Below are 16,575 nucleotides of genomic sequence, written 5' to 3'. Positions count from 1 at the left end.
CCAGTGGCTCTGGAGCCAGCTGTCTTCTTACTCAGCAATATTTTAGATTCCAATCCATAGTGATATTCTGTGAGGGTTCTAGCAACTGGCTTCCAGGGAGAGGAGTCTAAGTACTTTGGAATTGACATGCTCCCTAGAGAGCACTTCCCACCCCCTACTAGCCAATTGCTATTTATCCCAGCTAGAATATTACCTCCTCTGGGAAGCCCTTCCTGCATGCCTCCCCTGCTGTCATAATGTAAATACTTCTTTCCTGAGCTGCTAGACACTGTGTTTGTTTTGGGTTCTTCTTCTTCTTCTTTTTTTTTTTTTCCACAAGACCCTGTGCATCCCATCAGTAGGTGCTTTAACTTTATTAATGCGAGGGGACTCCCTCTTCCATAGTCCTACCTCATAACTAATATCCGCTATTAAAGCACTCACACATCACTGTGTTTCAGGTTCCCAAAGCCTAAATTGTATTTTTGTTAAGAATAAAAAAAATTGTCCTAGTGTAGAAATTACAAACATAATCTTTCGATAGGCGTATCTCATATTGATTTACAATATATGTCACTTAAAAAGCCCTGAATTTTTAATGAGATGTGAGTTCAAGTTGAAATTTTAGGAACATCCTTGCTTAATTGTAAGCAAGTCTTTTAATCTTCATTCTTGTGTTTGTTTATTCATTCACGCATTTATTGAACCTGTGGCATAGGTCCTGTTAGACACCCTGTGTTGGCTTCCTTAGCTAGAAAATGGGCCTAATATTCAAGCTCTACCTTCCTTGCAGTTTGTTAAGAATTGTCAGACAGTGCTTTGTAAATGTAAAGCTCTATTGAGACATTATTATTTATGATTATTTTAATAGACAAGGACTTGTGTGCAAAAAATAGAATAGAACAAAACAGCAGATATTTGCTTTTTTGACAGAATTTGTTATAGCCACATCAAAAAAGTGTTATGGACATATCAGAGAGCACCATCTGGGGTGAATCAGCCGCAATTCTTCTTTCTTTCTTGCTACCTACATTTGAAATATAATCCTGAAAATAGGAATCCTACTGGCTTAGTCTGGGTGTCCTTCTTATCCTTCTCAGGAAAGCGGGAACAGGGACTGACTATCTCACTAGCACTGGACACAGTGGGTGAGAGGTAAGTCCCCAGAAGGATGTCAGACCTCCCCTCAAACAGGCAAGCAAACAGAAGCAGCAAACGTCTACCACATAAATCTTACCCATTTTTTCCCCAGCGGATGACTTTGTCTCATACTCTGGTATAAGGCCTCCGTCTACTACTCTGCAGGCTTCTGCACACATCACCTGTCACAGTGGAAAATTTACCCCTGGATGAACAAACAAAACCACCTCATTTGTCTCACCCTTCTAAAGCTACTCTCCTCCCTCCTCTCCTTCAGGACCACACCATGTATACAGCATTGGAGTTATTCGTACCCACTGTCCCTGCTTCCTCGCCTTCCCATTCAGTCTTCTCTCTGGCTTGACTTCCACTTCAGTCACTTAGTGAGACTGCACTGGTCCAAGCTGCCGAGGACCTTCATGTTAGCAAATATGTCTCGTGGGTATTTTTACGTGAAGACATGACAAGCAAGATGAGCTTAGACCCCTACCTCATGCCATGTGCGAAAGTTAACTTTCAGATATCTTAGAGACTAACACTGAAAGCGTGGTCCATAAAAGAAACACTGATAAGCTGGACCTTGAAGAACTCAAAACTTCTGTGCTTTAGAAGACAATTTTAAGAAAATAAAAAGACAAGCTACAGACTGTGAGAAAATATTTTCAAGTCACACATTGGATAAAGGACCTGCTTCTGGTATGTACACTGGGGTAGGAACTTAGCTTTCTTGTTCACTGTTGTATCCTAAGCATCTGTTGCAGTTCATGACATTTGGAAGGGGCTCTGTACATATTTGTAGGATAAATGAATGACTATAGCATTAATGCAGTTCAGGGAAGACTTTTTAGGAACAGAATAAAGTCGGAGGAGGAGAGAAAATAATCTTGAACGTTTGTAGAATGTCTGTGAACCACTTGTAACCGTGCTAGGTTTGTTCCTTTTTGGATCCCCATGCCATAGGGAAGGAAACAGAGACCAGCAAGGATGATTTATTTTTTTGCCCAAGATCAAATACGACTAAGTGGGAGAATTAGAGTTCACACCTTGGTTTCTAGTTGCGCATCTAGTGGGCTATGGTTTCTACTCTAGTTTAGGAAAGGTCTTCACTCCTGAGCCATCTAGGCCTGGCGCTGTGCCTTCTCTCTGTCTTTCTCCACCAGTGTGACATGTCCAGATCTCCAGGCTTTGGGGCTATTTCCCCAGAATTTGCTCCCTGATAATCTGGTGGTGAACACACGGGTCTGATGCAGGGAAGAACTGTCGTGTGAAAACCCAGCAGCAGCTTTCACTCTGTTGGTTTTGGAGAGTATGTCCTCCCAGGACTACAGTTCTCATGTCCTAACTTTCCATCAAACTGTATTTCCGCAAATATGTTTTGGCCGCCAACTGGGGTCTGACTGGCCTAAGTTCACTTTTACTTTTTGCTGTTTTCCCTGCAACACTTTTTATTCTTGACTGTGCAGGCTCTGAATCTCAGATTGATAGGCAGGCTAGATCCAGACGGGACCAGACTATGGAAAAGCATGAGAAAGTCAGGGAATGGCATGCTGCAGACTGTATACATGGCTTGTACAGATGGCAGGGGAGATGGCATGACCTGATGCCAGTTATTCTATGATGTCAGCAAGAAGCCAGTTCTAAGTATTGTGTCTTGGGCATTCTCAGAAAATAAAGACATTGATTGAGGCTGAGAGGAAGGCAATATTGTGACATTTGAATAAAGAACTGGGTCTCCAGGAGATCTGGACTGTTAGACTCAGCTTTGCTGCTAGCTGTATAGTTGCGGTTCAAATTATTTCATCTTCCTTATCCTCTCTTGCCTAATCTGTCAAGTGAGAAGGTTAGAGCAGATAAACTTTAAGGCCTTTTCCACTCTTTGACATTAAATTAGATAGCCCAGCCAGAACTAACCAGGGCTTCTTGAGCATATAAACTTTATTCTCCTGGTGATTTGATTCAATGTTTACCTCCAACTTTCTACATCAGTCTTCAGACTTCCCAGATAGGAATGTGACAGTTATACTTTGGCAGTCCATTTAGGGGATAAACAAGTCTGGAGGTGAAAAACCATAAGGGTTGTACATTGAAGAAGACAAGGGAAGGACTGAGATCTGAACATGGTACCTCACCAAATACTGCCCGCCTGTGTCATGCTAACTGGCCACGACAACAGAGATTCTAAAACATATCTCACTGATTATAGGACATTTGCAGCTTCTGGCCACAGTTTACTACTTTTTTGTTTGTTTGTTTTTTATTCCTAGCTCCTAAACAGCCAGGATCAGCCTGGGAGGAAGGACCAGGCCTCTGAAAGGCAGACAGCCTGTCAGAGTAGAATCGATTCTGGATCTAACTGTGGGCTCTGGCCCGAGTTCTGCCACGGACATGCTGTGAAGGCCCGACGCCTCCTTTCTCAGAATGGGTGCTCTGTGAGTAGGCGTGAGGGCACCACCACTCTGGCAGGTTGTTGTTGCTGTGTTCAGTTGCTAAGTTGGGTCTGACTGCACCGTGCCAGGCTCCTCTGTCCTTCACTGTCTCCCGGAGTTTGCTCACATTCATGTCCATTGAGTCAGTGATGTTCTCTGACCATCTCATCCTCTGCTGCCCCCTTCTTCTTTAGACTTCAGTCTTTCCCAGCATCACGGTCTTTTCCAGTGAGTCAGCTCTTCACATCAGGTGGCCAAAGTAGTGGGGTTTCAGCTTTAGCATTAGTCCTTCCAGTGAATATTCAGGGTTGATTTCCTTTAGGATTGACTGGTTGGATCTCCTTGCAGTCCAAGGGACTCTCAGGAGTCTTCTCCAACACCACAGTTCAAAAGCATCAATTCTTTGGTGCTCATCCTTCTTAATGGTCCAACTCTCACATCTGTACTTGACTACTGAAACAACATAGCTTTGACTAGATGGACCTTTGTCAGCAAAGTAATGTCTCTACTTTTTAATATGCTGTCTAGGTTGGTCATAACTTTCCTTCCAAGGAGCAAGTGTGTTTTTATTTCATGGCCGCAGTCACCATCTGCAGTGATTTTGGAGCCCAAGAAAATAAAGACTCTCACTGTTTCTATTGTTTCCCCATCTATTTGCCATGAAGTGATGGGACCAGATGCCATGATCTTCGTTTTCTGAATGTTGAGTTTTAAGCCAACTTTTCACTCTCCTCTTTCACTTTCATTAAGAGGCTCTTTAGTTCTTCACTTTCTGCCATAAGGGTGGTGTCATCTGCATATCTGAGGTTATTGATATTTCTCCTGGCAATCTTGATTCCAGCTTGTGCTTTATCCAGCCCAGTGTTTCTCATGATGTACTCTGCATATAAGTTAAATAAGCAGGGTGACAATATACAGCCTTGATGCACTCTTTCCTGATTTGAAACAGTCTGTTGTTCCATGTCCAGTTCTAACTGTTGCTTCCTGACCTGCATACAGATTTCTCAAAAGTCAGGTCAGATGGTTTGGTATTCCCTTGTCTTTAAGAATTTTCCACAGTTTGTTGTGATCCACACAGTCAGAGGCTTTGGTGTAGTCAATAAAGCAGAAATAGATATTTTTCTGGAACTCTTGCTTTTTTGATGATCCACAGATGTTGGCAATTTGATCTCTGGTTCCTTTGCCTTTTCTAAATCCAGCTTAAACATCTGGAAGTTCATGGTTCACGTACTGTTGAAGCCTGGCTTGGAGAATTTTGAGCATTACTTCACTAGCATGTGAGATGAGTACAATTGTGTGGTAGTTTGAGCATTCTTTGGCATTGCCTTTCTTTGGGATTAGAATGAAAACTGACCTTTTCCATTCCTGTGGCTACTGCTGAGTTTTCCAAATTTGTTGGCGTATTGAGTGCAACACTTTTATAGCATCATCTTTTAGGATTTGAAATAGCTCAACTGGAATTCCATCACCTCCACTAGCTTTGTTTATAGTGATGCTTTCTAAGGCCCACTTGACTTCACATTCCAGGATGTCTGGCTCTAGATTAGTGATCACACCATCGTGGTTATCTGGGTTGTGAAGACCTTTTTTGTACAGTTCTTCTGTTATTCTTGCCACCTCTTCTTAATATCTTCTGCTTCTGTTAGGTCCATACCATTTCTGTCCTTTATCGAGCCCATCTTTGCATGCAATGTTCCCTTGGTATCTCTAATTTTCTTGAAGAGATCTCTAGTCTTTCCCATTCTATTATTTTCCTCTATTTCTTTGCATTGATCACCGAGGAAGGCTTTCTTATCTCTCCTTGCTATTGTTTGAAAGTCTGCTTTCAAATGGGTACATCTTTCCTTTTCTCCTTTGCCTTTTGCTTCTCTTCTTTTCACAGCTATTTGTAAGGCCTCCTCAGGCAACGATTTTACCTTTTTGGATTTCTTTTTCTTGGGGATGGTCTTGATCACTGCCTCCTGGAGGCATTAGCCCAGGCTCAGTCTAATTCGCTGATGGTTATCAGACATGAGTTGCTTCTATGGGTGTGACTGAATATTTGGAGATGCTTCCTGAAAGTGACTGAAAGAAGGAGTCAGAAGCCTGAGGCTAGGTGGCAGCTTTAAGTTCATTCATTCCGGTTTTCTATATGACGGTTCAGTCTCCTCTACACACCCTTTGAGTCCATGCTTGAACTCACCTTGTAGTGAGGAACTCCCTGCCTTGCTAGGATATTGTAGCTTGCTCCACAATTCGTTTTCCTCTCTCAAGCTGCTCCTGCTGTTGATTGATGTTCAGACGACAAGAATATCCACATCACACACACACACACACACACACACATAGAAGATTTCCTGTTTTTACTTTCCAGAAAGAATCAAGAATAATATGCGCAGGATCACTGCTTATGTACCCTCATAAAGAAATCTTGGTTTATTGTGAGGAGGTGGCTGTGAGAGATTACTTTCTCCAAAGGAGAGCAGAATAATTGTACTACAGTTTGGTAGCTATCTTATTTCAGGAGAGAAGCCCCACTTCTATCCGTGGGTATTTATTTTATGTATTTACAGGTTATACTTGGTGTGTTAAATAATTACTTTTGAGCATCTCCTATCTGCAGTGTCCTGTGCAAAGGACCAGGGCAGACAGCGGCGTTGGTGTTTTATTACAGCATGTCAGTCACAGGTTGATTTGTTATCCACCCGGATTCTTGGACTCTAATGAGTAGAAATTGAAAAGAGGCCAGATGAGAAATTCGGAAAGGGTGTTGTTTCGACTCCTGCTGCAACATGATGGAAGGAAAACAAGTAACAGGTTCGCTTGCTTACTCTCAAGGAGGGGCCAGCTGGTCCCTTAAATGGAGTGAGGGTTGGGGTGGATCCCTGGTTCGGGCTGGAGGAGTGGCTTGGGTGGTCTGCCCAGCCCCCCGTGATGCTCTGTGCAGGGGATCATGCACAGGACCCTTCCTTTTGCTCCAGGCACCTCAGAAGGGACAGTTGGGTTTTGGCCTTTTTGTATCTTTTCCATAATCTGTCCCAGCTGGCCATGCACACATTTATTTTTAATCTGTTATAGAATCTTTGTATTCTGTTGCTCAAGGAGATGTTTGTCCAGGTGCAAGCACTGCAGTAAAGGGTCCCAGGTGCCAGCTTGTCTCCGATTCACCAACAGCTATTTGTTGAGAATCTGCTTCGTGGCTGCCTCGGGTTCTTCCCCTTACGGAGTTTGCCATCCGCCGAGGGAGGCAGTGTTTGATGTCGATCACACTGTATTGAATCATTGTTGACTTTGCCACCTCTTCACGAGGCTCTGCTCTCCTTGAAGCGAGGTTACGTGCCGTGCATTACTAAATTTCCCCCACCTGGCACACTCTAGGCAGAAGGTAAATATTTGTTAAATGAGTCAGTGGCTGGATACATGAAGGGAAAAAACACACACTTTGGCATCTGGTGCTTTAAGCTAGGTCTCGACTCAACAGTTTGCCAGCTAGGTGGCTGGGGATAAGGACAGGCAGTTTTATAAAATAGGAACCTCTTTTGCAGTGTGGTTGTAAAGATTAAAAGAGGGAATACACAGAGTGCTTCTTATGCCTGCATACTAAGTTGCTTCAGTCATGTCCAACTCTTTGCAGCCCCATGGACTGTAGCCTGCTGGGCTCCTCTGTCCATGGGATTCTCCAGGCAGGAGTACTGGAGGGGGTTGCTGTTTCCTTTTATGTCCCTTTTTAATTTGACGTCTGCCGATTTATTGGGAATGGGGCTTCCATTAAAACAACTCTCAAAAATTGGAGGGAAGGAGAGTACTATTTATTGAGTACTCTTGATGCATCAGGCACTGTGCTCAGCTCTGCATCTGTTCTATCACTGAATTCTCATAACCTCCCCAAACACCATGGACTGTAGCCTGCCAGACTCCTCTGTCCGTGGGATTCTCCAGGCAAGAATATTGGAGTGGGTTGCCAATCCCTTGCCCATCCCTGTGAGTAAAGGACCTCCGTTCTCCCTAGGGAAGCTGGAGGCCGGAGCATTGCCATAGCTTTCCAGAGCCTGGCTGACTCTAAGACCCAAGCAGGTAGACAGTGCCTGGATTGCTAAAGGGAGCAAGGCAGGTGGGCTTACTCGGGGTCGGGCAGCCACGTTGGGAGAAACTGAAATCAGGTGGAGGTGGAAAGGGAGCAGGTACTTCAAATCAACGGCCATTTTCAATGAGTAATCATGAGAGGCAGCGAGAGCTCGTGATTTTAGTGGGAGGAGCAAGTAACTTGAGGCTTTTAGGGCTCAGTTTGACTCCCAGCTTCATCCTGTCCTAGCTGTGAGCTTTGCGCCAGTTACTTAGCCTCTGTAGTTCCTTCACCAGAAATAGAGACGCCAGTACCTACCTCCCTGACAACCACATGTGTCTGTGAGTAATGAACCCAGTAGTTGCCACCTTCTAGATAAAGGATAATTCGTGTGAATATTATTAGGTTTTTCATGATGCCTTCGGGGCTTCTTCCCCTCCCCCACCTCTGTTCTGGGGGTCTCTGGGATTCCCTCTGTGTCTGTTCCATCCTCTGCTGCCTGCAGCACTGTCCATTACTTTCTGTAGGTGGTGTAATTGAAAAGACAAAATCTTTGTTTTAACCCATACACACTGCTGCTGCTGCTAAGTCACTTCAGTTGTGTCTGACTCTGTGCAACCGCATAGATGGCAGCCCACGAGGCTCCCCCGTCCCTTGGATTCTCTAGGCAACAACACTGGAGTGGGTTGCCACTTCTTTCTCCAATGCACGAAAGTGAAATTACTACCTCCTATATCGCAGTTCTGGCAAATTTACAATCACTGTCCGTCATATCAAGATTTTACTTACATGGCTGAGCAACGTAGCCTTGGTTTCGGTTGAGACGAGGGAGCATTTCTGTTTGGTTGTTGTTGTTAAATCTGTGTTAAATATGATTATAGGAATTGATCTCATCCAGGTCAATATAAAATCAGCTGAAACAAATCAGCTCTCCCTGCAGGTATATCCCCCTCTAGAGCTCTGTTCAGAGACTTATGAGTAAATGGAATTTAGGTATCTTGACTTTGATTTTCTCTGAATTATAGAAATATTTCAGGTGAGTCACAGAGTAACTGAAATACTCATATTTTGGCTGTGTTTCTCTCTCCTCACCTACCCTGTGTCTATAATCTGTAAACAGATGCTGGAAAGCATCTTGTCATTTAAAGGTATCCCACAAGAAATTGTATTTAGTATTATATGTCAGGGGGGTGAGCTGAGATGTTTTACGGTCAGCGCTAGGGTAGACCCGGATGATAAGGGGACAGTCAGGGCCCGGGCAGTTGGACCCCTCTCTAGGGTGAGTTTTTGTGTCCAGTGCTCTTTCTCTAGGGACAGAATTGACCCAGGCTGGTTGCTAACCTGGGAGGCCAGTCTAGTGGATGGGACATCACCACCACCATCAGGTGTTAGGAGTAGCGATTACTTCCTGGTGGGCAGAGGCCACCAGTCATTTTACTCACAGCCAGACCCGGAGGTAAGAGAGGACACCAGCTAAGTGGTTGGAGGTTTAGGGGGAGCAAGCATGGCCATTAGGGAGAGCAGAGCAGCGATGGACTGAGTGAGTCTGGTGGTGTCGGGGGAGGCTGTTACTGAAGGGGTCCACCACCGCCCTGGGCCTGCTGGATGCTGGCGTGAGGCCCAAGCACAGTGGCTGGCATGGACACGCGTTCTCCCTTCCCTGCTAGAACAGACCTGGATGGGGCCGGGTGGTGCTCTCCTATGAAGAAGCTCCAGGGACTCGAGCTGGGCGGAGATGGAGGCCTAGAGGTGACCATTCCCCACCCCTGTCCTTCCCTTTGGCCAGGGTGGTTTGCTGTTTTTAAACCATAACTTCATTAATTTTTGAGTAAATGAGACAGCTAGTATTATAAAAGGACTCCCTTTTTTTTTTTTTTTTAAGTGGTGAAATCCACTCTTTTGGACTCTAAGAGGAGGAGGTTAGCCTTGTAGAGACAGTTTTCCTATGGTAGAGCAGTGAGCAACTCTGCATTAGAATCACCTGGCAGGCTCGCTAAATCTGATTGCTGGGCCTCATCCCCAGAACTTCACAGTTGGTGTGTGGGGGTGGGCTGAGAAGTTGCATTTTCAGCAAGTTCCCAGAGCCTGAGGCCATGGCTGCCCCAGCGGACATACCCGGGGAATCACTATCATGGAGGAACCCGTGTGTTCCCCATGCTGCAAATGTAAGTGATGGCTATTTCGTCAGCTCTGCCACTGCTGTGACTATCTCCTATTGATATGCTTCTCTTTGTCTTCCTTCCACAGGCATTTTGATGTTGGACTACATGATTTCTTGGTTAGGTAAGCCAATAATTTTTATTTTAGATATCATTGGCATAGCCTGTCTATTATGGAATACTGAGATGAAAATAAAGCCCTTGTAAATATCTTGATGAATAATGGCAACTGTATAGTTGTTAGGAACACACTGCCAGCACTGTTGTGTGTGTGTGTGTGCTCGCGCCTCCCAGAGTCACACAAGGATAGCCAGCCTCTTTAAACAATCAAAGGGATTTATATCTGAAATGGTAGTTACCTAACTATTGGGCTGCTGCAAAGACAAATAGAAAAGAGAGCCAGCCCGCATTCATACATTAAACAACCATCTTGACCAGTCTGCCCTCCACTGAATTTAAGCTTTTTAAAAACAGAATCTACTGGTGGTTTTGAGCTTCCCAGGTGGCTCAGTGGTAAAGAATTCACCCACCAATGCAGGAGATGTGGATTCAGTCCCTGGGTCAGAAGATCTCCTGGAGGAGGAAATGGCAACCCACTCTAGTATTCGTGCTTGGAGAGTTCCATGGACAGAGGAGCCTGGCAGGCTACAGTCCATGGGGATGCCAAAGACTAGGATATGACTAAACGGCAACTGGTTCTTCTCCAGTCATTAAGACACCAACTTTGTTCATAATTCAAAGAGATTACAGATAGCCGTTTATATCCTAGTATATTGGTGATTTGTTAACCGAGTTGACTTATGGGGTGTATTAATGCCAACTAGTTATTAAACAGAGATTAAGTGGAAACATACCAGAATATTAAGAGTTGCTAAGAATATGCATCATATTTTTCCTGCTGTAAACTTTGTTGTACTTTCTAGATTTTCATTATACTGAGCATGTATTTATTATTCCAATAATGCTGGGAAGTGATCATTAAAAGTGCCTATCAAAAATATATGTGGAAAGCAATAATGGTTGCAGAAGGACTGTAAGCTGAAGATTACAAGGAAACCAGGAATCATGTAGAGTCATTTGCTTTCTGAAACTGTGTGGCTCTAAATGCTAATTAATTCTAAGAGTCCACTAATAAACAGTCTTGTAAATCACATGTGATTATTTCTGGGTAGATGTTACAGTGGTTCAGTTCTCTGCGAGGCACGGCCATCTCCTTGTGGGTAAAATGCTCTCTGAGGAGAAATATACATCTTTGGCATCACCTCGATCCTAAAACAGCAGCATTTCCTCTGTGCCAGATTGCATATGGTGGTGTCCCAAGAGGGGCCATGCCTACCTTGTCCTTTCTCTAGGTCCTTATCCAAGGCTGTGCAGTGAAATTGCACAGTGAAATTCCTTGGCCTGGGGAATATGGATTATGCTGGCTTTCTCCAAGCTCTCACACATGGAAGGTTGTGTGTAAACTCTTACCCGTGATACATCAAGGGTAAATGTATTTTAGCAGGAGGGATCAAGGGTCCGTGGTCACAGGAAAGGAAGGCATGAGAATTTTGTGTCTAAACCCATCATAAAAGCCGTCTGAATGAACTTCAGGGAGTAGATTGGAGCTTTTGAGTCAGTGTCATTGGTATTTCGTGTTACTCCTATACTGCTATTCACAAGAGTGCTGTGGTGCCTGCAAGTTTGTACTTGATAACTTTCTGAGTGCTGGGAACACGTCTTAATCCCCTTTTCATAATTTAGTTATATAGAGAATCAACCCTTCAACAAAAATTTGTGTAGGGGTGACTGAATGAGTAAATGCATGAAATGAAGCAGAAAGGACTGGAGAGTGAGGATTACAAGAAGCTGTTTATTTAACAAATAATTATCAAGCCTACCATGTGCCACTTGGTTATTTCTGGGAATACCATGGTGAGAAAGGGAGACATTTGATTTAAAGCTTGCCCTCAGCTCATTGCTTGCCAGCCTTGTGGTTTGAGCAACCTGAAGTGAGGAGGAGGGGTGGTCCGCTTCTGGGACCCCTCCTTTCTGTCCTTTTTCTGGGCGCCAGCTGTGTCTCCCGTGGTAGGGGAGGAGATGGAGGGAGTGGTTAAGTGTCTCTAATGTAATTGGCGTTGGGATCCCCTGACTTTGGCAGAAGGCTCTTTTGTGTGAGTGCTAGTAAGATGCTCAATGAGTCACCTTAATCTGTTCTGAGAACCAAGCAGAACTGGGGCTTCTTTCCACCCTACCGTCTTCCTGCAATTCCTTTCCTTTACTCTGGTCGGGGGCAGAACAAACCAACACGCCTGTGGTTATCCACTCGGGGAGTGAGAGGTCAGTCTCTCCTTCTGGCAGGCATGCCCAGTCTCTGGATGAAGTGTCTCTATCGCCTCAGCCACCTCCCAGCACATGTCAGCACTCCCCACTAAGCCAAGAGCCTAAGGATTCTAAATCTCTTCCTGTCTTGCTGTATCTCACTGGTCGCTGAACCCAGGGTGGCAGGGCTCGAGCTGGGAAGCCAGAAGAAAACTCAAGGGGTGGTAGGAACTGCAGACGTGTTTATTCTCTAATGGCGGGTACGGCAGCAAAAGGGTCTTCTCAGGTGGGGCTTATACATGTTTACAGAGCAAAAGTGGTCCATGGCTGAGCGGGTACATCGTGAGGGACATGCAAGGTGCTCTAAGTGATCTCAGCTGTCACGTGACCATGTATTTACAAAACGTGGAGCGAGAGGCCTTGAGGGTGAGAGAGCCTGACCACTGCCATCTTGGCTCATTTGCTGTTTCCCTGGACTTCTGTGGCCTCCTCCCAGCTTGGGGATGGGGTGGGGCAGGGTGTGGGTGGGGGAGCTGGTTGAGGGGAATAGTCATTTCTCCATCTCCTAGGAATTCCAGGATGGTGTGGGGGGTGTGACCTCTTTATTTGCAGCTGTTTTTAGAAAGCGGATCCTTTCTGCGCCCATGTTGTGGGTGGGCGTGGGGAGCAGAACGCAGACCTGGTGGGGACTTAGTGAGAACTTGGGGACTTGGGCCCTTTAGTGAGAACTGTTTCATCAGCATGTCAGTGTGAAAGCCAGGTTGAAGAGATGAAAGCAGGAGGTTGGGGAATGGCAGCCACAACTCTTTTTAAAAGTTAAGCTGTGATGGGGAGACAGAAAGACCAGGCAGCTGGTGGAGAGGGTGGTTTGCAGGAGGATTTTGTTTTTCCTTTTTAATTGGAGGAACATTTAGCCAGCAGAAAGTCTTAAGTGCCCTTTAGACTTAAGAAGGTGGTTTCAGTTGGGTGGAGAGAAACAGCACATAATTGCCAGGGCAGAGGAAGGGAAGCCTTGAATGGTGATTTAGTGACCTCAGAGGGCCTTGGCATATCAATGGAGAGATTGATGTATCAATAGAGAGATCCTTAGAGGATTAGAAGAATGAGGGGGGTGGGGGGGTTAATACTCCAGGAATCCTTCTCAGTCTGTGATGACCAACAGAAGAAAATATATTTCCATTTCTAAAAAGAGGACATGTTGGAGAAATTGGCATAGACTTTTTTTTTTTAATTAACTGCAATTATTGACTCCAACTAACTCTTAACATGTACTCTGGGTTGTCAGGCTGTATTGAATGCTTAGTGTTTGGCAGGAAAGAAACTGCAGCATGCCTGAAATTAATCAGCTTCATCTTTTACGTTGATGGAAGCAATGTCAGCTTCTCTGGAATGACATCAATTTCCACAAAGCCAAGAGCCCTATCTGTGATCTCAGCCTAGGCAACTGCAGGGAGGGACATGTTCCCTTTTAAGTTGTTGGCGTGTTTCACTGGGCTGTGGGGCAGGAAGGAGCTGTCACAGTTAATGAAATGTGAGCATTTCTGGTGTTGGCGTTTTATGACGACTGTGGGAAAATTCTGTGCACTCAATCCTTCTGCATCTTATAGAAACCAAAGGGAAGACTTCCTGGAAACAGTAGTCACAAATCACTGAAGAATATTCTCAGAAGAGCATTAGCTAGAGTTCTTAATGTGATGCTACCAAAGAAAAAGGAAAAAAGTGGCCAATCTAGGAAGAGAAACACAGAAGAAAGTTGCTCTTTGATTTTAAATAGGTAACAGGAAGGCTTGTTTAAATTTAGCTGAGTTAAGTTTTGGCAAGAAAGTAGAATTGATTAGTGATGTTTGGTTTGATTCTTGCTCTTTTATTTTACCCATAATTGTAGCCAGCCCCACCCCTTTTATGAAAGATACACTGTATTTGCTTTGTATCTACCCACCTGCCCCCTTCTAAGTACCTCAGATCGAGGAATCATTTTAAGTGATACAAGATGCTCTCATGACTTTTAAAGGAAAATCTCAAAACATCCTTCTTACATATTGTCTGAAAGATGAAATTTGTCAGGGGTTTTGTTTTTTAAACAATTACTCCTATGCTTGTGCATGTGAAAAGCAGAAAAATGTTCACCCATGTTTTCTTCTTGCTTTCTGTGTTATTTATATTTAGCTATGTAATCCATTGTAATACCTATTTCAAATAAGAGTCTAACTTAAATACTGGGACTTCCCTGGTGATCCAGTGGTTATGATTGGGTGCTTTCACTGCTGTGGGCCCAGGTTCAGTCCCTGTTTGGGGAACTAAGATCCCACAAGCTGGGAGATATAGGCCAAAAAAAAAAAAAAAAAAGTAAAATATGTTTTCTTTACCATCACTTTCCCTTTTTGTTCTAAAGTGCATGTGTGAGCACTTCAGAGCCACTACTTTTGTCCTTAGGACAATTTTTTTTCGTTGAGTATATTTTTATTGGAGTATAGTTGCTTTACAATGTTGTGTTAGTTTCTTCTGCTTAGGAGACTGTTTTGATATTCTGTCAGGACCAGCAGAAATGCCAAGTGTGGCGGAGATGCCAGGGGTACATTTTAGGCAAATAGAAAAAGGCAGTGGGCCTCAGGCATGGCCCTGAAGCTACTTGAGAAGCTCTCTGGAGCTGACACAGTCATTGAAAGATAAATTCCTTTACATAAGCGAGCATATTCTGCTTAGAGATCCTTCAACATAGTGCCGATTCAATCCTGTACAAGTGCTAATGTTTCTATGAAATAGCTCCTCTGTGCGCTTTTGAAGCGTGATTTTGTTCCGGTGAGAGAGAAGGTAAAATGGGCCAGCCGCTCACTTCTGTAGTGTCCTTTTCTCCTGAAGGTTGATCCTGGGACCCCGCCATGGTCGGGACTATCTTTGAATTGTCGGAGGGCAGCACACTTCAGTGATGTCAATGAATGGTTCATGGAAATCTGAAATGAGCAAACTGGTTTTGGTTTTCTCTTGGTGACAACCTCTACCTGACCCAGTCACAACACCAGCCCCACAGCAGAACAGAAGTGTTGTTTGGGTTGAAAACATTAGTGTTTTGAGCTTCATGAGTCATAGGGTAGTCTGTAACCTCCTCTGTTTTGAGCACCCTGAAGTCCACCACCACATTTGCTGCAGTTTAACAGTAGCAGTCACAGAGTTGGTAAAGAAGTCTGCTCACCATCATTTGAAATTATGTTTGGGGTCGTGTGATGCTCACCTTGCATCTTTAAGAAGCCTAGTAGCCAGATGACTCGTCAGTTTAATTCAGTTGGTCAGTCATGTTCAACTCTTTGCGACCCTGTGGACTGCAGCACACCAGGCTTCCTTGTCCATCACCAACTCCCAGAGCTTGCTCAGACTCCTGTCCATCAAGTTGGTGATGCCATCCACCCATCTCATCCTCTGTCATCCCCTTCTCCTCCTGCCTTCAGTCTTTCCGAGCATTAGGATCTTTCTCAATGAGTCAGTTCTTCGCATCAGGTGGCCAAAGTATTGGAGTTTCAGCTTTAGCCCTTCCAATGAATGCTCAGGATTGATTTCCTTTAGGATGGACTGGTTGGATCTCCTTGCAGTCCAAGGGACTCTCAAAGTCCGGTTGAGTCTGATCCCTCGCCATCTCTCACATCACATTTTCCTTTCTGCTTCTGGAGAAAGGATATTCACCTTTGTCTGTGCTTTGGGCTTCTTACCTCACAGAGTTGTAGTGGGGTATATAATATATGCCACACAGTCAGCTCCATGCCTGGAAACAGTAAGGACTTAGTAGGGGTTAGTTTTTTCCTTCCTTTTCCCACCCCCACTTCAACTCTGGAGTCAGGGTAACAGGATTGAGTCCTGGCCCCTCTCCCACCTTGGGGTCACTCACTAACCCTTTCTGAGTTTTTGATGACTTCTCTGACGCTGTCTCTCCCTACTCAGAAGTAGTCAGTGATTCTCTTTTCCTGGGTCAAAGCCAGACTAACCCACCCTGTGTAGGGCCCACAGCAGTAGGTCTTCAGATTCATTTGTTCCATGGCTTTCTCCAGGAATCTTCCAAGCCTAGGGATTGAGCCCAGGTCTCTTGCAATGCAGGCGGATTCTTTTACCATCTGAGCCACCAGGGAAGCCCTTTTCCATCTCATCTCACCTTTAATCTTTTGTGTCACTGCCAAATGGGTCCTCATGCTATTTTCCATCTTTCTTCCCACTTCCTGGCTGCTTTTCTTGGCTTGTGTGTTCCCTGTGCGTGAAGTGCCCACCTGCCCCCATATTCAAGTCCATCTCAAACGCTGCTTCCTCCATTCTTAGCACGTGTCTCCATTTTGGGCCCATTGTCTTTTTTTTTTTTTTTTAACATGTTACGCATCAATTATCTCAGTTTTTAAATAATGCAGTGATTGTTCCCGTTTAAAGAAGAGTAAAGCTACGGACTGGGAAAGCTCACTTGCTCGGTGACGGGGCTGAAACCAGTGTCCCTTATCTGCAACCCAAAGACGCAGAGCATGGCGAAGGGGCTGAGCATTTGGGACCATGAATT

At 44.6% G+C, this 16,575-nt stretch overlaps 1 protein-coding gene across 1 annotated transcript in view; it reads left to right on the top strand.

The window, feature by feature from the left end:
• Window positions 1–16,575, top strand: part of HHAT (hedgehog acyltransferase) — a 361,616-nt gene that overhangs the window by 171,132 nt on the left and 173,909 nt on the right. The window contains exon 9 of the mRNA XM_068986339.1: window positions 9,835–9,870. Coding sequence (XP_068842440.1) covers window positions 9,835–9,870 — 36 coding nt within the window. The remainder of the gene's footprint in view (window positions 1–9,834; window positions 9,871–16,575) is intronic.

Source organism: Capricornis sumatraensis, chromosome 14, assembly GCF_032405125.1.
Source record: "Capricornis sumatraensis isolate serow.1 chromosome 14, serow.2, whole genome shotgun sequence".
NCBI classification, from domain to species: Eukaryota; Metazoa; Chordata; class Mammalia; order Artiodactyla; family Bovidae; genus Capricornis; species Capricornis sumatraensis.
Note: the sequence above shows the minus strand (reverse complement) of the source record. Positions and strands in the feature narration are given on the sequence as shown.